General features: G+C 46.1%; 1 protein-coding gene across 1 annotated transcript in view; it reads left to right on the top strand.

Moving 5' to 3' along the window:
- The window catches only part of LOC118375732 (histone deacetylase 4-like), a 144,836-nt gene that overhangs the window by 111,160 nt on the left and 10,855 nt on the right, over positions 1–22,821 (top strand). Inside the window, 3 exon segments of the mRNA XM_052513969.1 lie at positions 4,652–4,795; positions 4,934–5,053; positions 5,145–5,242. Coding sequence (XP_052369929.1) covers positions 4,652–4,795; positions 4,934–5,053; positions 5,145–5,242 — 362 coding nt within the window.

Genomic DNA, 22,821 nt, shown 5'->3' with positions numbered 1-22,821 from the left:
CCCTCTATCCCTCCATTAAGGTTAGGTCTCTCTACCCTCTTCTCCTTTTCATCCCTCTATCCCTCCATTAAGGTGAGGTCTCTCTACCCTCTTCTCCTTTTCATCCCTCCATTAAGGTTAGGTCTCTCTACCCTCTTCTCCTTTTCATCCCTCCATCCCTCCATTAAGGTGAGGTCTCTCTACCCTCTTCTCCTTTTCATCCCTCCATCCCTCCATTAAGGTTAGGACTCTCTACCCTCTTCTCCTTTTCATCCCTCTATCCCTCCATTAAGGTGATGTCTCTCTACCCTCTTCTCCTTTTCATCCCTCCATTAAGGTGAGGTCTCTCTACCCTCTTCTCCTTTTCATCCCTCCATTAAGGTTAGGTCTCTCTACCCTCTTCTCCTTTTCATCCCTCTATCCCTCCATTAAGGTTAGGTCTCTCTACCCTCTTCTCCTTTTCATCCCTCTATCCCTCCATTAAGGTGAGGTCTCTCTACCCTCTTCTCCTTTTCATCCCTCTATCCCTCCATTAAGGTTAGGTCTCTCTACCCTCTTCTCCTTTTCATCCCTCTATCCCTCCATTAAGGTGAGGTCTCTCTACCCTCTTCTCCTTTTCATCCCTCCATTAAGGTGAGGTCTCTCTACCCTCTTCTCCTTTTCATCCCTCCATTAAGGTGAGGTCTCTCTACCCTCTTCTCCTTTTCATCCCTCTATCCCTCCATTAAGGTGAGGTCTCTCTACCCTCTTCTCCTTTTCATCCCTCTATCCCTCCATTAAGGTTAGGTCTCTCTACCCTCTTCTCCTTTTCATCCCTCTATCCCTCCATTAAGGTGAGGTCTCTCTACCCTCTTCTCCTTTTCATCCCTCTATCCCTCCATTAAGGTGAGGTCTCTCTACCCTCTTCTCCTTTTCATCCCTCTATCCCTCCATTAAGGTGAGGTCTCTCTACCCTCTTCTCCTTTTCATCCCTCTATCCCTCCATTAAGGTGAGGTCTCTCTACCCTCTTCTCCTTTTCATCCCTCTATCCCTCCATTAAGGTGAGGTCTCTCTACCCTCTTCTCCTTTTCATCCCTCTATCCCTCCATTAAGGTGAGGTCTCTCTACCCTCTTCTCCTTTTCATCCCTCCATTAAGGTTAGGTCTCTACCCTCCTCCTTTTCATCCCTCTATCCCTCCATTAAGGTGAGGTCTCTCTACCCTCTTCTCCTTTTCATCCCTCTATCCCTCCATTAAGGTGAGGTCTCTCTACCCTCTTCTCCTTTTCATCCCTCTATCCCTCCATTAAGGTTAGGTCTCTCTACCCTCTTCTCCTTTTCATCCCTCTATCCCTCCATTAAGGTGAGGTCTCTCTACCCTCTTCTCCTTTTCATCCCTCTATCCCTCCATTAAGGTTAGGTCTCTCTACCCTCTTCTCCTTTTTTTCATCCCTCTATCCTCCATTAAGGTTAGGTCTCTCTACCCTCATCTTCTCCTTTTCATCCCTCTATCCCTCCATTAAGGTGAGGTCTCTCTACCCTCTTCTCCTTTTCATCCCTCTATCCTCCATTAAGGTTAGGTCTCTCTACCCTCTTCTCCTTTTCATCCCTCTATCCCTCCATTAAGGTGAGGTCTCTCTACCCTCTTCTCCTTTTCATCCCTCTATCCTCCATTAAGGTTAGGTCTCTCTACCCTCTTCTCCTTTTCATCCCTCTATCCCTCCATTAAGGTGAGGTCTCTCTACCCTCTTCTCCTTTTCATCCCTCTATCCTCCATTAAGGTTAGGTCTCTCTACCCTCTTCTCCTTTTCATCCCTCTATCCCTCCATTAAGGTGAGGTCTCTCTACCCTCTTCTCCTTTTCATCCCTCCATTAAGGTTAGGTCTCTACCCTCCTCCTTTTCATCCCTCTATCCCTCCATTAAGGTGAGGTCTCTCTACCCTCTTCTCCTTTTCATCCCTCTATCCCTCCATTAAGGTTAGGTCTCTCTACCCTCTTCTCCTTTTCATCCCTCTATCCCTCCATTAAGGTGAGGTCTCTCTACCCTCTTCTCCTTTTCATCCCTCTATCCCTCCATTAAGGTTAGGTCTCTCTACCCTCTTCTCCTTTTCATCCCTCCATTAAGGTTAGGTCTCTCTACCCTCTTCTCCTTTTCATCCCTCTATCCCTCCATTAAGGTTAGGTCTCTCTACCCTCTTCTCCTTTTCATCCCTCCATTAAGGTGAGGTCTCTCTACCCTCTTCTCCTTTTCATCCCTCTATCCCTCCATTAAGGTTAGGTCTCTCTACCCTCTTCTCCTTTTCATCCCTCTATCCCTCCATTAAGGTGAGGTCTCTCTACCCTCTTCTCCTTTTCATCCCTCTATCCCTCCATTAAGGTGAGGTCTCTCTACCCTCTTCTCCTTTTCATCCCTCTATCCCTCCATTAAGGTGAGGTCTCTCTACCCTCTTCTCCTTTTCATCCCTCTATCCCTCCATTAAGGTGAGGTCTCTCTACCCTCTTCTCCTTTTCATCCCTCTATCCCTCCATTAAGGTTAGGTCTCTCTACCCTCTTCTCCTTTTCATCCCTCCATTAAGGTTAGGTCTCTCTACCCTCTTCTCCTTTTCATCCCTCTATCCCTCCATTAAGGTTAGGTCTCTCTACCCTCTTCTCCTTTTCATCCCTCCATTAAGGTTAGGTCTCTCTACCCTCTTCTCCTTTTCATCCCTCTATCCCTCCATTAAGGTTAGGTCTCTCTACCCTCTTCTCCTTTTCATCCCTCTATCCTCCATTAAGGTTAGGTCTCTCTACCCTCATCTTCTCCTTTTCATCCCTCTATCCCTCCATTAAGGTGAGGTCTCTCTACCCTCTTCTCCTTTTCATCCCTCTATCCTCCATTAAGGTTAGGTCTCTCTACCCTCTTCTCCTTTTCATCCCTCTATCCCTCCATTAAGGTGAGGTCTCTCTACCCTCTTCTCCTTTTCATCCCTCTATCCTCCATTAAGGTTAGGTCTCTCTACCCTCTTCTCCTTTTCATCCCTCTATCCCTCCATTAAGGTGAGGTCTCTCTACCCTCTTCTCCTTTTCATCCCTCTATCCTCCATTAAGGTTAGGTCTCTCTACCCTCTTCTCCTTTTCATCCCTCTATCCCTCCATTAAGGTGAGGTCTCTCTACCCTCTTCTCCTTTTCATCCCTCTATCCTCCATTAAGGTTAGGTCTCTCTACCCTCTTCTCCTTTTCATCCCTCTATCCCTCCATTAAGGTGAGGTCTCTCTACCCTCTTCTCCTTTTCATCCCTCCATTAAGGTTAGGTCTCTACCCTCCTCCTTTTCATCCCTCTATCCCTCCATTAAGGTGAGGTCTCTCTACCCTCTTCTCCTTTTCATCCCTCTATCCCTCCATTAAGGTTAGGTCTCTCTACCCTCTTCTCCTTTTCATCCCTCTATCCCTCCATTAAGGTGAGGTCTCTCTACCCTCTTCTCCTTTTCATCCCTCTATCCCTCCATTAAGGTTAGGTCTCTCTACCCTCCTCTCCTTTTCATCCCTCCATTAAGGTGAGGTCTCTCTACCCTCTTCTCCTTTTCATCCCTCTATCCCTCCATTAAGGTTAGGTCTCTCTACCCTCTTCTCCTTTTCATCCCTCCATTAAGGTGAGGTCTCTCTACCCTCTTCTCCTTTTCATCCCTCTATCCCTCCATTAAGGTTAGGTCTCTCTACCCTCTTCTCCTTTTCATCCCTCTATCCCTCCATTAAGGTGAGGTCTCTCTACCTTCTTCTCCTTTTCATCCCTCTATCCCTCCATTAAGGTTAGGTCTCTCTACCCTCTTCTCCTTTTCATCCCTCTATCCCTCCATTAAGGTGAGGTCTCTCTACCCTCTTCTCCTTTTCATCCCTCTATCCCTCCATTAAGGTGAGGTCTCTCTACCCTTTCTCCCTTAAGAGGTCTCTCTACCTTCTCCTTTTCATCCCTCTATCCCTCCATTAAGGTTAGGTCTCTCTACCCTCTTCTCCTTTTCATCCCTCCATTAAGGTTAGGTCTCTCTACCCTCCTCTTCTCCTTTTCATCCCTCTATCCCTCCATTAAGGTGAGGTCTCTCTACCCTCTTCTCCTTTTCATCCCTCTATCCTCCATTAAGGTTAGGTCTCTCTACCCTCTTCTCCTTTTCATCCCTCTATCCCTCCATTAAGGTGAGGTCTCTCTACCCTCTTCTCCTTTTCATCCCTGTATCCCTCCATTAAGGTGAGGTCTCTCTACCCTCTTCTCCTTTTCATCCCTCTATCCCTCCATTAAGGTGAGGTCTCTCTACCCTCTTCTCCTTTTCATCCCTCTATCCCTCCATTAAGGTGAGGTCTCTCTACCCTCTTCTCCTTTTCATCCCTCTATCCCTCCATTAAGGTTAGGTCTCTCTACCCTCTTCTCCTTTTCATCCCTCTATCCCTCCATTAAGGTGAGGTCTCTCTACCCTCTTCTCCTTTTCATCCCTCTATCCCTCCATTAAGGTTAGGTCTCTCTACCCTCTTCTCCTTTTCATCCCTCTATCCCTCCATTAAGGTTAGGTCTCTCTACCCTCCTCTTCTCTTTTTCATCCCTCTATCCCTCCATTAAGGTTAGGTCTCTATACACTTTTACCCCCCTTCACAAAGAATGCACTCAATCTCTCCCCCTCATGGGCTGGAGTTGTGGGTAATGTAGTTGTTGCATCTGTTTCCCAGAACGGCTTTGCTGTGGTTCGACCCCCTGGACACCATGCAGAAGAGAGCACTCCCATGGGCTTCTGCTACTTTAACTCAGTAGCCATCGCAGCCCGGCTGCTCCAACAGAGGCTCAACGTCTGCAAGATCCTCATAGTAGACTGGGTGAGTTTGTGCTGGTCCTTCACCTGACCTTTTAAAGAGAAAGTGGGTTTTGTAAATGACTGTAGAATTACCATTGGATGTAAGAAGAAGAAAAATTGGACAATGGTCATCTGATTGGCCATGTGTGCTGTCCATCAGGATGTTCACCATGGCAACGGGACCCAGCAGGCATTTTACGACGACCCCAACGTGCTGTACCTGTCTCTCCATCGATATGACGATGGAAACTTCTTCCCTGGCAGCGGAGCACCCGACGAGGTAATGGTAACACATCTCATGGGAACGTGTGTGTGTGTGTGTGTGTGTTTGTGTGTTCTCATGGCTATTCCTCCCATCCTTTCTCTGTCAGGTGGGCAGTGGTCCAGGAGTAGGTTTTAACGTTAACATGGCCTTCACTGGGGGGCTGGAGCCACCTATGGGAGATGCAGAGTACCTGGCAGCCTTCAGGTAACACACAACACTTACCCCACCAGACATGGCACCAGGGGTCTTTTCACAGTCCCCAGGTCCAGAACAAATTAAAGAAAGTGTACAGTATTATATAGAGCCCTTATTGCATGGAACTCCGTTCCATCTCATATTGCTAAAATAAACAGCAAACCTGGTTTAAAAAAACAGGTGTGTAGGCTGTGTGTGTACAGTATGTATTGGTGTGTAGGCTGTGTGTGTACAGTATGTATTGGTGTGTAGGCTGTGTGTGTACAGTATGTATTGGTGTGTAGGCTGTGTGTGTACAGTATGTATTGGTGTGTCGGCTGTGTGTGTACAGTATGTATTGGTGTGTAGGCTGTGTGTGTACAGTATGTATTGGTGTGCAGGCTGTGTGTGTACAGTATGTATTGGTGTGTAGGCTGTGTGTGTACAGTATGTATTGGTGTGTAGGCTGTGTGTGTACAGTATGTATTGGTGTGTCGGCTGTGTGTGTACAGTATGTATTGGTGTGTAGGCTGTGTGTGTACAGTATGTATTGGTGTGCAGGCTGTGTGTGTACAGTATGTATTGGTGTGTAGGTTGTGTGTGCACAGTATGTATTGGTGTGCAGGCTGTGTGTACAGTATGTATTGGTGTGTCGGCTGTGTGTACAGTATGTATTGGTGTGCAGGCTGTGTGTGTACAGTATGTATTGGTGTGCAGGCTGTGTGTGTACAGTATGTATTGGTGTGTAGGCTGTGTGTGTACAGTATGTATTGGTGTGTAGGCTGTGTGTACAGTATGTATTGGTGTGTCGGCTGTGTGTGTACAGTATGTATTGGTGTGTAGGCTGTGTGTGTACAGTATGTATTGGTGTGCAGGCTGTGTGTGTACAGTATGTATTGGTGTGTCGGCTGTGTGTGTACAGTATGTATTGGTGTGCAGGCTGTGTGTACAGTATGTATTGGTGTGTCGGCTGTGTGTACAGTATGTATTGGTGTGCAGGCTGTGTGTACAGTATGTATTGGTGTGCAGGCTGTGTGTGTACAGTATGTATTGGTGTGTAGGCTGTGTGTGTACAGTATGTATTGGTGTGCAGGCTGTGTGTGTACAGTATGTATTGGTGTGTCGGCTGTGTGTGTACAGTATGTATTGGTGTGCAGGCTGTGTGTGTACAGTATGTATTGGTGTGCAGGCTGTGTGTACAGTATGTATTGGTGTGTAGGCTGTGTGTGTACAGTATGTATTGGTGTGCAGGCTGTGTGTGTACAGTATGTATTGGTGTGTCGGCTGTGTGTACAGTATGTATTGGTGTGCAGGCTGTGTGTGTACAGTATGTATTGGTGTGTCGGCTGTGTGTGTACAGTATGTATTGGTGTGTAGGCTGTGTGTGTACAGTATGTATTGGTGTGTAGGCTGTGTGTGCACAGTATGTATTGGTGTGTAGGCTGTGTGTGTACAGTATGTATTGGTGTGTCGGCTGTGTGTGTACAGTATGTATTGGTGTGCAGGCTGTGTGTGTACAGTATGTATTGGTGTGTCGGCTGTGTGTGTACAGTATGTATTGGTGTGCAGGCTGTGTGTGTACAGTATGTATTGGTGTGCAGGCTGTGTGTGTACAGTATGTATTGGTGTGTAGGCTGTGTGTGTACAGTATGTATTGGTGTGCAGGCTGTGTGTGCACAGTATGTATTGGTGTGTCGGCTGTGTGTGTACAGTATGTATTGGTGTGTGGCTGTGTGTACAGTATGTATTGGTGTGTCGGCTGTGTGTGTACAGTATGTATTGGTGTGTAGGCTGTGTGTGTACAGTATGTATTGGTGTGTAGGCTGTGTGTGTACAGTATGTATTGGTGTGTCGGCTGTGTGTGTACAGTATGTATTGGTGTGCAGGCTGTGTGTGTACAGTATGTATTGGTGTGCAGGCTGTGTGTGTACAGTATGTATTGGTGTGTAGGCTGTGTGTGTACAGTATGTATTGGTGTGCAGGCTGTGTGTGTACAGTATGTATTGGTGTGTAGGCTGTGTGTGTACAGTATGTATTGGTGTGTAGGCTGTGTGTACAGTATGTATTGGTGTGTAGGCTGTGTGTGTACAGTATGTATTGGTGTGTAGGCTGTGTGTGTACAGTATGTATTGGTGTGTGCAGGCTGTGTGTGTACAGTATGTATTGGTGTGTAGGCTGTGTGTGTACAGTATGTATTGGTGTGTCGGGTGTGTGTACAGTATGTATTGGTGTGCAGGCTGTGTGTGTACAGTATGTATTGGTGTGTCGGCTGTGTGTGTACAGTATGTATTGGTGTGCAGGCTGTGTGTGTACAGTATGTATTGGTGTGCAGGCTGTGTGTGTACAGTATGTATTGGTGTGTAGGCTGTGTGTGTACAGTATGTATTGGTGTGCAGGCTGTGTTGTGTGTCGGCTGTGTGTACAGTATGTATTGGTGTGTAGGCTGTGTGTGTACAGTATGTATTGGTGTGTAGGCTGTGTGTGTACAGTATGTATTGGTGTGTAGGCTGTGTGTGTACAGTATGTATTGGTGTGTAGGCTGTGTGTGTACAGTATGTATTGGTGTGTAGGCTGTGTGTGTACAGTATGTATTGGTGTGTCGGCTGTGTGTGTACAGTATGTATTGGTGTGTAGGCTGTGTGTGTACAGTATGTATTGGTGTGTAGGCTGTGTGTGTACAGTATGTATTGGTGTGTAGGCTGTGTGTGTACAGTATGTATTGGTGTGTAGGCTGTGTGTGTACAGTATGTATTGGTGTGTAGGCGGTGTGTGTACAGTATGTATTGGTGTGCAGGCTGTGTGTGTACAGTATGTATTGGTGTGCAGGCTGTGTGTGTACAGTATGTATTGGTGTGTCGGCTGTGTGTGTACAGTATGTATTGGTGTGTAGGCTGTGTGTGTACAGTATGTATTGGTGTGTGGGCTGTGTGTGTACAGTATGTATTGGTGTGCAGGCTGTGTGTGTACAGTATGTATTGGTGTGCAGGCTGTGTGTATGTATTGGTGTATGTGTGTACAGTATGTATTGTGTGCAGGCTGTGTGTGTACAGTATGTATTGGTGTGTCGGCTGTGTGTACAGTATGTATTGGTGTGCAGGCTGTGTGTGTACAGTATGTATTGGTGTGCAGGCTGTGTGTGTACAGTATGTATTGGTGTGTAGGCTGTGTGTGTACAGTATGTATTGGTGTGCAGGCTGTGTGTGTACAGTATGTATTGGTGTGTAGGCTGTGTGTGTACAGTATGTATTGGTGTGCAGGCTGTGTGTGTACAGTATGTATTGGTGTGCAGGCTGTGTGTGTACAGTATGTATTGGTGTGTAGGCTGTGTGTGTACAGTATGTATTGGTGTGTAGGCTGTGTGTGTACAGTATGTATTGGTGTGTAGGCTGTGTGTGTACAGTATGTATTGGTGTGCAGGCTGTGTGTGTACAGTATGTATTGGTGTGCAGGCTGTGTGTGTACAGTATGTATTGGTGTGCAGGCTGTGTGTGTACAGTATGTATTGGTGTGTCGGCTGTGTGTGTACAGTATGTATTGGTGTGTAGGCTGTGTGTGTACAGTATGTATTGGTGTGTAGGCTGTGTGTGTACAGTATGTATTGGTGTGCAGGCTGTGTGTGTACAGTATGTATTGGTGTGTCGGCTGTGTGTACAGTATGTATTGGTGTGTAGGCTGTGTGTGTACAGTATGTATTGGTGTGCAGGCTGTGTGTGTACAGTATGTATTGGTGTGTCGGCTGTGTGTGTACAGTATGTATTGGTGTGTAGGCTGTGTGTGTACAGTATGTATTGGTGTGCAGGCTGTGTGTGTACAGTATGTATTGGTGTGTAGGCTGTGTGTGTACAGTATGTATTGGTGTGCAGGCGCTGTGTGTGTACAGTATGTATTGGTGTGCAGGCTGTGTGTGTACAGTATGTATTGGTGTGCAGGCTGTGTGTGTACAGTATGTATTGGTGTGCAGGCTGTGTGTGTACAGTATGTATTGGTGTGTAGGCTGTGTGTGTACAGTATGTATTGGTGTGCAGGCTGTGTGTGTACAGTATGTATTGGTGTGCAGGCTGTGTGTGTACAGTATGTATTGGTGTGCAGGCTGTGTGTGTACAGTATGTATTGGTGTGCAGGCTGTGTGTGTACAGTATGTATTGGTGTGTAGGCTGTGTGTGTACAGTATGTATTGGTGTGTAGGCTGTGTGTGTACAGTATGTATTGGTGTGTAGGCTGTGTGTGTACAGTATGTATTGGTGTGCAGGCTGTGTGTGTACAGTATGTATTGGTGTGCAGGCTGTGTGTGTACAGTATGTATTGGTGTGTAGGCTGTGTGTGTACAGTATGTATTGGTGTGCAGGCTGTGTGTGTACAGTATGTATTGGTGTGCAGGCTGTGTGTGTACAGTATGTATTGGTGTGCAGGCTGTGTGTGTACAGTATGTATTGGTGTGCAGGCTGTGTGTGTACAGTATGTATTGGTGTGTCGGCTGTGTGTGTACAGTATGTATTGGTGTGTAGGCTGTGTGTGTACAGTATGTATTGGTGTGCAGGCTGTGTGTGTACAGTATGTATTGGTGTGTAGGCTGTGTGTGTACAGTATGTATTGGTGTGCAGGCGCTGTGTGTGTACAGTATGTATTGGTGTGCAGGCTGTGTGTGTACAGTATGTATTGGTGTGCAGGCTGTGTGTGTACAGTATGTATTGGTGTGCAGGCGCTGTGTGTGTACAGTATGTATTGGTGTGCAGGCTGTGTGTGTACAGTATGTATTGGTGTGCAGGCGCTGTGTGTGTACAGTATGTATTGGTGTGCAGGCTGTGTGTGTACAGTATGTATTGGTGTGCAGGCGCTGTGTGTGTACAGTATGTATTGGTGTGCAGGCTGTGTGTGTACAGTATGTATTGGTGTGCAGGCTGTGTGTGTACAGTATGTATTGGTGTGCAGGCGCTGTGTGTGTACAGTATGTATTGGTGTGCAGGCTGTGTGTGTACAGTATGTATTGGTGTGTAGGCTGTGTGTGCACAGTATGTATTGGTGTGTAGGCTGTGTGTGTACAGTATGTATTGGTGTGCAGGCTGTGTGTGTACAGTATGTATTGGTGTGTAGGCTGTGTGTGTACAGTATGTATTGGTGTGCAGGCTGTGTGTGTACAGTATGTATTGGTGTGTAGGCTGTGTGTGTACAGTATGTATTGGTGTGCAGGCTGTGTGTGTACAGTATGTATTGGTGTGTAGGCTGTGTGTGTACAGTATGTATTGGTGTGTAGGCTGTGTGTGTACAGTATGTATTGGTGTGCAGGCTGTGTGTGTACAGTATGTATTGGTGTGCAGGCGCTGTGTGTGTACAGTATGTATTGGTGTGCAGGCTGTGTGTGTACAGTATGTATTGGTGTGCAGGCGCTGTGTGTACAGTATGTATTGGTGTGCAGGCTGTGTGTGTACAGTATGTATTGGTGTGTAGGCTGTGTGTGTACAGTATGTATTGGTGTGTAGGCTGTGTGTGTACAGTATGTATTGGTGTGCAGGCTGTGTGTGTACAGTATGTATTGGTGTGTAGGCTGTGTGTGTACAGTATGTATTGGTGTGCAGGCTGTGTGTGTACAGTATGTATTGGTGTGCAGGCGCTGTGTGTGTACAGTATGTATTGGTGTGCAGGCTGTGTGTGTACAGTATGTATTGGTGTGCAGGCTGTGTGTGTACAGTATGTATTGGTGTGTAGGCTGTGTGTGTACAGTATGTATTGGTGTGCAGGCGCTGTGTGTGTACAGTATGTATTGGTGTGCAGGCTGTGTGTGTACAGTATGTATTGGTGTGCAGGCTGTGTGTGTACAGTATGTATTGGTGTGTAGGCTGTGTGTGTACAGTATGTATTGGTGTGCAGGCTGTGTGTGTACAGTATGTATTGGTGTGCAGGCTGTGTGTGTACAGTATGTATTGGTGTGCAGGCTGTGTGTGTACAGTATGTATTGGTGTGTAGGCTGTGTGTGTACAGTATGTATTGGTGTGCAGGCTGTGTGTGTGTGCACAGTATGTATTGGTGTGTAGGCTGTGTGTGTACAGTATGTATTGGTGTGTAGGCTGTGTGTACAGTATGTATTGGTGTGCAGGCTGTGTGTGTACAGTATGTATTGGTGTGCAGGCGCTGTGTGTGTACAGTATGTATTGGTGTGCAGGCTGTGTGTGTACAGTATGTATTGGTGTGCAGGCGCTGTGTGTGTACAGTATGTATTGGTGTGCAGGCTGTGTGTGTACAGTATGTATTGGTGTGTAGGCTGTGTGTGTACAGTATGTATTGGTGTGTAGGCTGTGTGTACAGTATGTATTGGTGTGCAGGCTGTGTGTGTACAGTATGTATTGGTGTGTAGGCTGTGTGTGTACAGTATGTATTGGTGTGCAGGCTGTGTGTGTACAGTATGTATTGGTGTGCAGGCGCTGTGTGTGTACAGTATGTATTGGTGTGCAGGCTGTGTGTGTACAGTATGTATTGGTGTGCAGGCGCTGTGTGTGTACAGTATGTATTGGTGTGCAGGCTGTGTGTGTACAGTATGTATTGGTGTGTAGGCTGTGTGTGCACAGTATGTATTGGTGTGTAGGCTGTGTGTGTACAGTATGTATTGGTGTGCAGGCTGTGTGTGTACAGTATGTATTGGTGTGTAGGCTGTGTGTGTACAGTATGTATTGGTGTGCAGGCTGTGTGTGTACAGTATGTATTGGTGTGTAGGCTGTGTGTGTACAGTATGTATTGGTGTGTAGGCTGTGTGTGTACAGTATGTATTGGTGTGTAGGCTGTGTGTGTACAGTATGTATTGGTGTGTAGGCTGTGTGTGTACAGTATGTATTGGTGTGTAGGCTGTGTGTGTACAGTATGTATTGGTGTGCAGGCTGTGTGTGTACAGTATGTATTGGTGTGCAGGCTGTGTGTGTACAGTATGTATTGGTGTGCAGGCTGTGTGTACAGTATGTATTGGTGTGTAGGCTGTGTGTGTACAGTATGTATTGGTGTGTAGGCTGTGTGTGTACAGTATGTATTGGTGTGTAGGCTGTGTGTGTACAGTATGTATTGGTGTGTAGGCTGTGTGTGTACAGTATGTATTGGTGTGTGTGGCTGTGTGTGTACAGTATGTATTGGTGTGTAGGCTGTGTGTGTACAGTATGTATTGGTGTGTAGGCTGTGTGTGTACAGTATGTATTGGTGTGCAGGCTGTGTGTGTACAGTATGTATTGGTGTGCAGGCTGTGTGTGTACAGTATGTATTGGTGTGCAGGCTGTGTGTGTACAGTATGTATTGGTGTGCAGGCTGTGTGTGTACAGTATGTATTGGTGTGCAGGCTGTGTGTGTACAGTATGTATTGGTGTGCAGGCTGTGTGTGTACAGTATGTATTGGTGTGTAGGCTGTGTGTGTACAGTATGTATTGGTGTGCAGGCTGTGTGTGTACAGTATGTATTGGTGTGCAGGCTGTGTGTGTACAGTATGTATTGGTGTGCAGGCTGTGTGTGTACAGTATGTATTGGTGTGTAGGCTGTGTGTACAGTATGTATTGGTGTGCAGGCTGTGTGTGTACAGTATGTATTGGTGTGCAGGCTGTGTGTGTACAGTATGTATTGGTGTGCAGGCTGTGTGTGTACAGTATGTATTGGTGTGCAGGCTGTGTGTGTACAGTATGTATTGGTGTGCAGGCTGTGTGTGTACAGTATGTATTGGTGTGCAGGCTGTGTGTGTACAGTATGTATTGGTGTGTAGGCTGTGTGTACAGTATGTATTGGTGTGTAGGCTGTGTGTACAGTATGTATTGGTGTGCAGGCTGTGTGTGCACAGTATGTATTGGTGTGTAGGCTGTGTGTGTACAGTATGTATTGGTGTGCAGGCTGTGTGTGCACAGTATGTATTGGTGTGTAGGCTGTGTGTGTACAGTATGTATTGGTGTGCAGGCTGTGTGTGCACAGTATGTATTGGTGTGCAGGCTGTGTGTGTACAGTATGTATTGGTGTGCAGGCTGTGTGTGTACAGTATGTATTGGTGTGCAGGCTGTGTGTGTACAGTATGTATTGGTGTGCAGGCTGTGTGTACAGTATGTATTGGTGTGTAGGCTGTGTGTGTACAGTATGTATTGGTGTGCAGGCTGTGTGTGTACAGTATGTATTGGTGTGCAGGCTGTGTGTGTACAGTATGTATTGGTGTGTAGGCTGTGTGTGTACAGTATGTATTGGTGTGCAGGCTGTGTGTGTACAGTATGTATTGGTGTGTAGGCTGTGTGTGTACAGTATGTATTGGTGTGTAGGCTGTGTGTGTACAGTATGTATTGGTGTGTAGGCTGTGTGTGTACAGTATGTATTGGTGTGTAGGCTGTGTGTGTACAGTATGTATTGGTGTGTAGGCTGTGTGTGTACAGTATGTATTGGTGTGTAGGCTGTGTGTGTACAGTATGTATTGGTGTGCAGGCTGTGTGTGTACAGTATGTATTGGTGTGCAGGCTGTGTGTGTACAGTATGTATTGGTGTGTAGGCTGTGTGTGTACAGTATGTATTGGTGTGTAGGCTGTGTGTGTACAGTATGTATTGGTGTGTAGGCTGTGTGTGTACAGTATGTATTGGTGTGTAGGCTGTGTGTGTACAGTATGTATTGGTGTGTAGGCTGTGTGTGTACAGTATGTATTGGTGTGTAGGCTGTATTGTGTGTAGGCTGTGTGCACAGTATGTATTGGTGTGTAGGCTGTGTGTGTACAGTATGTATTGGTGTGCAGGCTGTGTGTGTACAGTATGTATTGGTGTGCAGGCTGTGTGTGTACAGTATGTATTGGTGTGTAGGCTGTGTGTGTACAGTATGTATTGGTGTAGGCTGTGTGTGTACAGTATGTATTGGTGTGCAGGCTGTGTGTGTACAGTATGTATTGGTGTGCAGGCTGTGTGTGTACAGTATGTATTGGTGTAGGCTGTGTGTGCACAGTATGTATTGGTGTGTAGGCTGTGTGTGCACAGTATGTATTGGTGTGCAGGCTGTGTGTGTATGTAGTATGTATTGTGTGTGTAGGCTGTGTGTGTACAGTATGTATTGGTGTGTAGGCTGTGTGTGTACAGTATGTATTGGTGTGTAGGCTGTGTGTGTACAGTATGTATTGGTGTGTAGGCTGTGTGTGTACAGTATGTATTGGTGTGTAGGCTGTGTGTGTACAGTATGTATTGGTGTGCAGGCTGTGTGTGTACAGTATGTATTGGTGTGTAGGCTGTGTGTGTACAGTATGTATTGGTGTGTAGGCTGTGTGTGTACAGTATGTATTGGTGTGCAGGCTGTGTGTGTACAGTATGTATTGGTGTGCAGGCTGTGTGTGTACAGTATGTATTGGTGTGCAGGCTGTGTGTGCACAGTATGTATTGGTGTGTAGGCTGTGTGTGTACAGTATGTATTGGTGTGCAGGCTGTGTGTGTACAGTATGTATTGGTGTGCAGGCTGTGTGTGTACAGTATGTATTGGTGTGTAGGCTGTGTGTGTACAGTATGTATTGGTGTGCAGGCTGTGTGTGTACAGTATGTATTGGTGTGTAGGCTGTGTGTGTACAGTATGTATTGGTGTGCAGGCTGTGTGTGTACAGTATGTATTGGTGTGCAGGCTGTGTGTGTACAGTATGTATTGGTGTGCAGGCTGTGTGTGTACAGTATGTATTGGTGTGCAGGCTGTGTGTGTACAGTATGTATTGGTGTGTAGGCTGTGTGTGTACAGTATGTATTGGTGTGCAGGCTGTGTGTGTACAGTATGTATTGGTGTGTAGGCTGTGTGTGTACAGTATGTATTGGTGTGTAGGCTGTGTGTACAGTATGTATTGGTGTGCAGGCTGTGTGTGTACAGTATGTATTGGTGTGCAGGCTGTGTGTACAGTATGTATTGGTGTGTAGGCTGTGTGTGTACAGTATGTATTGGTGTGCAGGCTGTGTGTGTACAGTATGTATTGGTGTGTAGGCTGTGTGTGTACAGTATGTATTGGTGTGTAGGCTGTGTGTGTACAGTATGTATTGGTGTGTAGGCTGTGTGTGTACAGTATGTATTGGTGTGTAGGCTGTGTGTGTACAGTATGTATTGGTGTGTAGGCTGTGTGTGTACAGTATGTATTGGTGTGCAGGCTGTGTGTGTACAGTATGTATTGGTGTGTAGGCTGTGTGTGTACAGTATGTATTGGTGTGCAGGCTGTGTGTGTACAGTATGTATTGGTGTGTAGGCTGTGTGTGTACAGTATGTATTGGTGTGTAGGCTGTGTGTGTACAGTATGTATTGGTGTGTAGGCTGTGTGTGTACAGTATGTATTGGTGTGTAGGCTGTGTGTGTACAGTATGTATTGGTGTGTAGGCTGTGTGTGTACAGTATGTATTGGTGTGTAGGCTGTGTGTGTACAGTATGTATTGGTGTGTAGGCTGTGTGTGTACAGTATGTATTGGTGTGTAGGCTGTGTGTGTACAGTATGTATTGGTGTGTGTGGCTATGTATTGTGTGGCTGTGTGTGTACAGTATGTATTGGTGTGTAGGCTGTGTGTGTACAGTATGTATTGGTGTGCAGGCTGTGTGCACAGTATGTATTGGTGTGTAGGCTGTGTGTGTACAGTATGTATTGGTGTGTAGGCTGTGTGTGCACAGTATGTATTGGTGTGTAGGCTGTGTGTGCACAGTATGTATTGGTGTGTAGGCTGTGTGTGCACAGTATGTATTGGTGTGTAGGCTGTGTGTGCACAGTATGTATTGGTGTGTAGGCTGTGTGTGTACAGTATGTATTGGTGTGTAGGCTGTGTGTGTACAGTATGTATTGGTGTGTAGGCTGTGTGTGTACAGTATGTATTGGTGTGTAGGCTGTGTGTGTACAGTATGTATTGGTGTGTAGGCTGTGTGTGCACAGTATGTATTGGTGTGTAGGCTGTGTGTGTACAGTATGTATTGGTGTGTAGGCTGTGTGTGTACAGTATGTATTGGTGTGTAGGCTGTGTGTGTACAGTATGTATTGGTGTGTAGGCTGTGTGTACAGTATGTATTGGTGTGCAGGCTGTGTGTGCACAGTATGTATTGGTGTGCAGGCTGTGTGTGTACAGTATGTATTGGTGTGCAGGCTGTGTGTGCACAGTATGTATTGGTGTGTAGGCTGTGTGTGTACAGTATGTATTGGTGTGCAGGCTGTGTGTGTACAGTATGTATTGGTGTGCAGGCTGTGTGTGCACAGTATGTATTGGTGTGTAGGCTGTGTGTGTACAGTATGTATTGGTGTGCAGGCTGTGTGTGTACAGTATGTATTGGTGTGTGTGTGCAGGCTGTGTGTGGCTGTGTGTACAGTATGTATTGGTGTGTAGGCTGTGTGTGTACAGTATGTATTGGTGTGCAGGCTGTGTGTGCACAGTATGTATTGGTGTGTAGGCTGTGTGTGTACAGTATGTATTGGTGTGCAGGCTGTGTGTGTACAGTATGTATTGGTGTGCAGGCTGTGTGTGTACAGTATGTATTGGTGTGTGTGTACAGGCTGTGTGTGTGTGTGCACAGTATGTATTGGTGTGCAGGCTGTGTGTGTACAGTATGTATTGGTGTGCAGGCTGTGTGTGTACAGTATGTATTGGTGTGCAGGCTGTGTGTGTACAGTATGTATTGGTGTGCAGGCTGTGTGTGTACAGTATGTATTGGTGTGCAGGCTGTGTGTGCACAGTATGTATTGGTGTGTAGGCTGTGTGTGTACAGTATGTATTGGTGTGCAGGCTGTGTGTGTACAGTATGTATTGGTGTGCAGGCTGTGTGTGCACAGTATGTATTGGTGTGTAGGCTGTGTGTGTACAGTATGTATTGGTGTGCAGGCTGTGTGTGCACAGTATGTATTGGTGTGTAGGCTGTGTGTGTACAGTATGTATTGGTGTGCAGGCTGTGTGTGTACAGTATGTATTGGTGTGCAGGCTGTGTGTGCACAGTATGTATTGGTGTGTAGGCTGTGTGTGTACAGTATGTATTGGTGTGTAGGCTGTGTGTGTACAGTATGTATTGGTGTGTAGGCTGTGTGTGTACAGTATGTATTGGTGTGTAGGCTGTGTGTGTACAGTATGTATTGGTGTGCAGGCTGTGTGTATGTATTGGTATGTATTGGTGTATGTAGGCTGTGTGGCTGTGTGTACAGTATGTATTGGTGTGCAGGCTGTGTGTGCACAGTATGTATTGGTGTGTAGGCTGTGTGTGTACAGTATGTATTGGTGTGTAGGCTGTGTGTGTACAGTATGTATTGGTGTGCAGGCTGTGTGTGTACAGTATGTATTGGTGTGCAGGCTGTGTGTGCACAGTATGTATTGGTGTGTAGGCTGTGTGTGTACAGTATGTATTGGTGTGCAGGCTGTGTGTGTACAGTATGTATTGGTGTGTAGGCTGTGTGTACAGTATGTATTGGTGTGCAGGCTGTGTGTGTACAGTATGTATTGGTGTGCAGGCTGTGTGTACAGTATGTATTGGTGTGTAGGCTGTGTGTGTACAGTATGTATTGGTGTGCAGGCTGTGTGTGTACAGTATGTATTGGTGTGTAGGCTGTGTGTGTACAGTATGTATTGGTGTGCAGGCTGTGTGTGTACAGTATGTATTGGTGTGCAGGCTGTGTGTGTACAGTATGTATTGGTGTGTAGGCTGTGTGTGTACAGTATGTATTGGTGTGCAGGCTGTGTGTGTACAGTATGTATTGGTGTGTAGGCTGTGTGTGTACAGTATGTATTGGTGTGCAGGCTGTGTGTGTACAGTATGTATTGGTGTGCAGGCTGTGTGTGTACAGTATGTATTGGTGTGTAGGCTGTGTGTGTACAGTATGTATTGGTGTGTAGGCTGTGTGTGTACAGTATGTATTGGTGTGCAGGCTGTGTGTGTACAGTATGTATTGGTGTGCAGGCTGTGTGTGTACAGTATGTATTGGTGTGCAGGCTGTGTGTGCACAGTATGTATTGGTGTGTAGGCTGTGTGTGTACAGTATGTATTGGTGTGCAGGCTGTGTGTGTACAGTATGTATTGGTGTGCAGGCTGTGTGTGTACAGTATGTATTGGTGTGTAGGCTGTGTGTGTACAGTATGTATTGGTGTGCAGGCTGTGTGTGTACAGTATGTATTGGTGTGTAGGCTGTGTGTGTACAGTATGTATTGGTGTGTAGGCTGTGTGTGTACAGTATGTATTGGTGTGCAGGCTGTGTGTGTACAGTATGTATTGGTGTGTAGGCTGTGTGTGTACAGTATGTATTGGTGTGCAGGCTGTGTGTGTACAGTATGTATTGGTGTGCAGGCTGTGTGTGTACAGTATGTATTGGTGTGTAGGCTGTGTGTGTACAGTATGTATTGGTGTGTAGGCTGTGTGTGTACAGTATGTATTGGTGTGCAGGCTGTGTGTGTACAGTATGTATTGGTGTGTAGGCTGTGTGTGTACAGTATGTATTGGTGTGCAGGCTGTGTGTGTACAGTATGTATTGGTGTGCAGGCTGTGTGTGTACAGTATGTATTGGTGTGTAGGCTGTGTGTGTACAGTATGTATTGGTGTGTAGGCTGTGTGTGTACAGTATGTATTGGTGTGTAGGCTGTGTGTGTACAGTATGTATTGGTGTGCAGGCTGTGTGTACAGTATGTATTGGTGTGCAGGCTGTGTGTGTACAGTATGTATTGGTGTGCAGGCTGTGTGTGTACAGTATGTATTGGTGTGTAGGCTGTGTGTGTACAGTATGTATTGGTGTGCAGGCTGTGTGTGCACAGTATGTATTGGTGTGCAGGCTGTGTGTGTACAGTATGTATGTGCAGGCTGTGCAGGTATGTGTGTGTGCAGGCTGTGTGTGTACAGTATGTATTGGTGTGCAGGCTGTGTGTGTACAGTATGTATTGGTGTGTAGGCTGTGTGTGTACAGTATGTATTGGTGTGCAGGCTGTGTGTGTACAGTATGTATTGGTGTGCAGGCTGTGTGTGTACAGTATGTATTGGTGTGTAGGCTGTGTGTGCACAGTATGTATTGGTGTGTAGGCTGTGTGTGTACAGTATGTATTGGTGTGCAGGCTGTGTGTGTACAGTATGTATTGGTGTGCAGGCTGTGTGTGTACAGTATGTATTGGTGTGTAGGCTGTGTGTGTACAGTATGTATTGGTGTGCAGGCTGTGTGTGTACAGTATGTATTGGTGTGTAGGCTGTGTGTGTACAGTATGTATTGGTGTGTAGGCTGTGTGTGTACAGTATGTATTGGTGTGCAGGCTGTGTGTGTACAGTATGTATTGGTGTGTAGGCTGTGTGTGTACAGTATGTATTGGTGTGCAGGCTGTGTGTGTACAGTATGTATTGGTGTGCAGGCTGTGTGTGTACAGTATGTATTGGTGTGCAGGCTGTGTGTGTACAGTATGTATTGGTGTGCAGGCTGTGTGTGTACAGTATGTATTGGTGTGCAGGCTGTGTGTGTACAGTATGTATTGGTGTGCAGGCTGTGTGTGTATGTATTGTACTGTGTGTGTACAGTATGTATTGGTGTGCAGGCTGTGTGTGTACAGTATGTATTGGTGTGTAGGCTGTGTGTGTACAGTATGTATTGGTGTGCAGGCTGTGTGTGCACAGTATGTATTGGTGTGTAGGCTGTGTGTGTACAGTATGTATTGGTGTGCAGGCTGTGTGTGTACAGTATGTATTGGTGTGTAGGCTGTGTGTGTACAGTATGTATTGGTGTGTAGGCTGTGTGTGTACAGTATGTATTGTGTGTAGGCTGTGTGTGTACAGTATGTATTGGTGTGCAGGCTGTGTGTGCAGGCTGTGTGTGGCTGTGTGTGTACAGTATGTATTGGTGTGCAGGCTGTGTGTGTACAGTATGTATTGGTGTGTAGGCTGTGTGTGTACAGTATGTATTGGTGTGTAGGCTGTGTGTGTACAGTATGTATTGGTGTGCAGGCTGTGTGTGTACAGTATGTATTGGTGTGCAGGCTGTGTGTGTACAGTATGTATTGGTGTGTAGGCTGTGTGTGTACAGTATGTATTGGTGTGTAGGCTGTGTGTGTACAGTATGTATTGGTGTGCAGGCTGTGTGTGTACAGTATGTATTGGTGTGCTGGCTATGTATTGTGTGTAGGCTGTGTGTGTACAGTATGTATTGGTGTGCAGGCTGTGTGTGTACAGTATGTATTGGTGTGCAGGCTGTGTGTGCACAGTATGTATTGGTGTGCAGGCTGTGTGTGTACAGTATGTATTGGTGTGCAGGCTGTGTGTGTACAGTATGTATTGGTGTGTAGGCTGTGTGTGTACAGTATGTATTGGTGTGCAGGCTGTGTGTGTACAGTATGTATTGGTGTGCAGGCTGTGTGTGTACAGTATGTATTGGTGTGCAGGCTGTGTGTGTACAGTATGTATTGGTGTGCAGGCTGTGTGTGTACAGTATGTATTGGTGTGCAGGCTGTGTGTGTACAGTATGTATTGGTGTGCAGGCTGTGTGTGTACAGTATGTATTGGTGTGTAGGCTGTGTGTGTACAGTATGTATTGGTGTGCAGGCTGTGTGTGTACAGTATGTATTGGTGTGCAGGCTGTGTGTGTACAGTATGTATTGGTGTGTAGGCTGTGTGTGTACAGTATGTATTGGTGTGCAGGCTGTGTGTGTACAGTATGTATTGGTGTGCAGGCTGTGTGTGTACAGTATGTATTGGTGTGCAGGCTGTGTGTGTACAGTATGTATTGGTGTGCAGGCTGTGTGTGTACAGTATGTATTGGTGTGCAGGCTGTGTGTGTACAGTATGTATTGGTGTGCAGGCTGTGTGTGTACAGTATGTATTGGTGTGCAGGCTGTGTGTACAGTATGTATTGCTGTGTGTGTACAGTATGTATTGGTGTGCAGGCTGTGTGTGTACAGTATGTATTGGTGTGTAGGCTGTGTGTGTACAGTATGTATTGGTGTGTAGGCTGTGTGTGTACAGTATGTATTGGTGTGTAGGCTGTGTGTGCACAGTATGTATTGGTGTGTAGGGCTGTGTGTGTACAGTATGTATTGGTGTGTAGGCTGTGTGTGTGCACAGTATGTATTGGTGTGTAGGCTGTGTGTGTACAGTATGTATTGGTGTGCAGGCTGTGTGTGTACAGTATGTATTGGTGTGTAGGCTGTGTGTGTACAGTATGTATTGGTGTGTAGGCTGTGTGTGTACAGTATGTATTGGTGTGTAGGCTGTGTGTGTACAGTATGTATTGGTGTGTAGGCTGTGTGTGTACAGTATGTATTGGTGTGCAGGCTGTGTGTGTACAGTATGTATTGGTGTGTAGGCTGTGTGTGTACAGTATGTATTGGTGTGCAGGCTGTGTGTGTACAGTATGTATTGGTGTGTAGGCGCTGTGTGTGTGTATGTATTGTGTGTGTGTGTGTGCAGTATGTATTGGTGTGCAGGCTGTGTGTGTACAGTATGTATTGGTGTGTAGGCTGTGTGTGTACAGTATGTATTGGTGTGTAGGCTGTGTGTGTACAGTATGTATTGGTGTGTAGGCTGTGTGTGTACAGTATGTATTGGTGTGCAGGCTGTGTGTGTACAGTATGTATTGGTGTGTAGGCTGTGTGTGTACAGTATGTATTGGTGTGTAGGCTGTGTGTGTACAGTATGTATTGGTGTAGGCTGTGTGTGTACAGTATGTATTGGTGTGTAGGCTGTGTGTGTACAGTATGTATTGGTGTGTGTAGGCTGTGTGTGTACAGTATGTATTGGTGTGTAGGCTGTGTGTGTACAGTATGTATTGGTGTGTAGGCTGTGTGTGTACAGTATGTATTGGTGTGTAGGCTGTGTGTGTGTATGTAGTGTGTACAGTATGTATTGTGTGTCGGCTGTGTGTGTACAGTATGTATTGGTGTGTAGGCTGTGTGTGTACAGTATGTATTGGTGTGTAGGCTGTGTGTACAGTATGTATTGGTGTGCAGGCTGTGTGTGTACAGTATGTATTGGTGTGTGTGCAGGCTGTGTGTGTACAGTATGTATTGGTGTGTAGGCTGTGTGTGTACAGTATGTATTGGTGTGCAGGCTGTGTGTGTACAGTATGTATTGGTGTGTAGGCTGTGTGTGTACAGTATGTATTGGTGTGCAGGCTGTGTGTGTACAGTATGTATTGGTGTGCAGGCTGTGTGTATATGTATGTGTGTAGGCTGTGTGTGTACAGTATGTATTGGTGTGCAGGCTGTGTGTGTACAGTATGTATTGGTGTGTAGGCTGTGTGTGTACAGTATGTATTGGTGTGCAGGCTGTGTGTGTACAGTATGTATTGGTGTGTAGGCTGTGTGTGTACAGTATGTATTGGTGTGCAGGCTGTGTGTGTACAGTATGTATTGGTGTGTAGGCTGTGTGTGTACAGTATGTATTGGTGTGCAGGCTGTGTGTGTACAGTATGTATTGGTGTGTAGGCTGTGTGTGTACAGTATGTATTGGTGTGCAGGCTGTGTGTGTACAGTATGTATTGGTGTGTAGGCTGTGTGTGTACAGTATGTATTGGTGTGCAGGCTGTGTGTGTACAGTATGTATTGGTGTGCAGGCTGTGTGTGTACAGTATGTATTGGTGTGCAGGCTGTGTGTGTACAGTATGTATTGGTGTGCAGGCTGTGTGTGTACAGTATGTATTGGTGTGGCTGGCTATGTATTGTGTGTACAGTATGTATTGGTGTGC

The sequence above is a fragment of the Oncorhynchus keta genome, unplaced genomic scaffold, assembly GCF_023373465.1.
Source record: "Oncorhynchus keta strain PuntledgeMale-10-30-2019 unplaced genomic scaffold, Oket_V2 Un_scaffold_14384_pilon_pilon, whole genome shotgun sequence".
Classification (NCBI taxonomy): domain Eukaryota; kingdom Metazoa; phylum Chordata; class Actinopteri; order Salmoniformes; family Salmonidae; genus Oncorhynchus; species Oncorhynchus keta.
The sequence above is the reverse complement of the archived record's forward strand: the minus strand, read 5'-3'. Positions and strand labels throughout refer to the sequence as shown.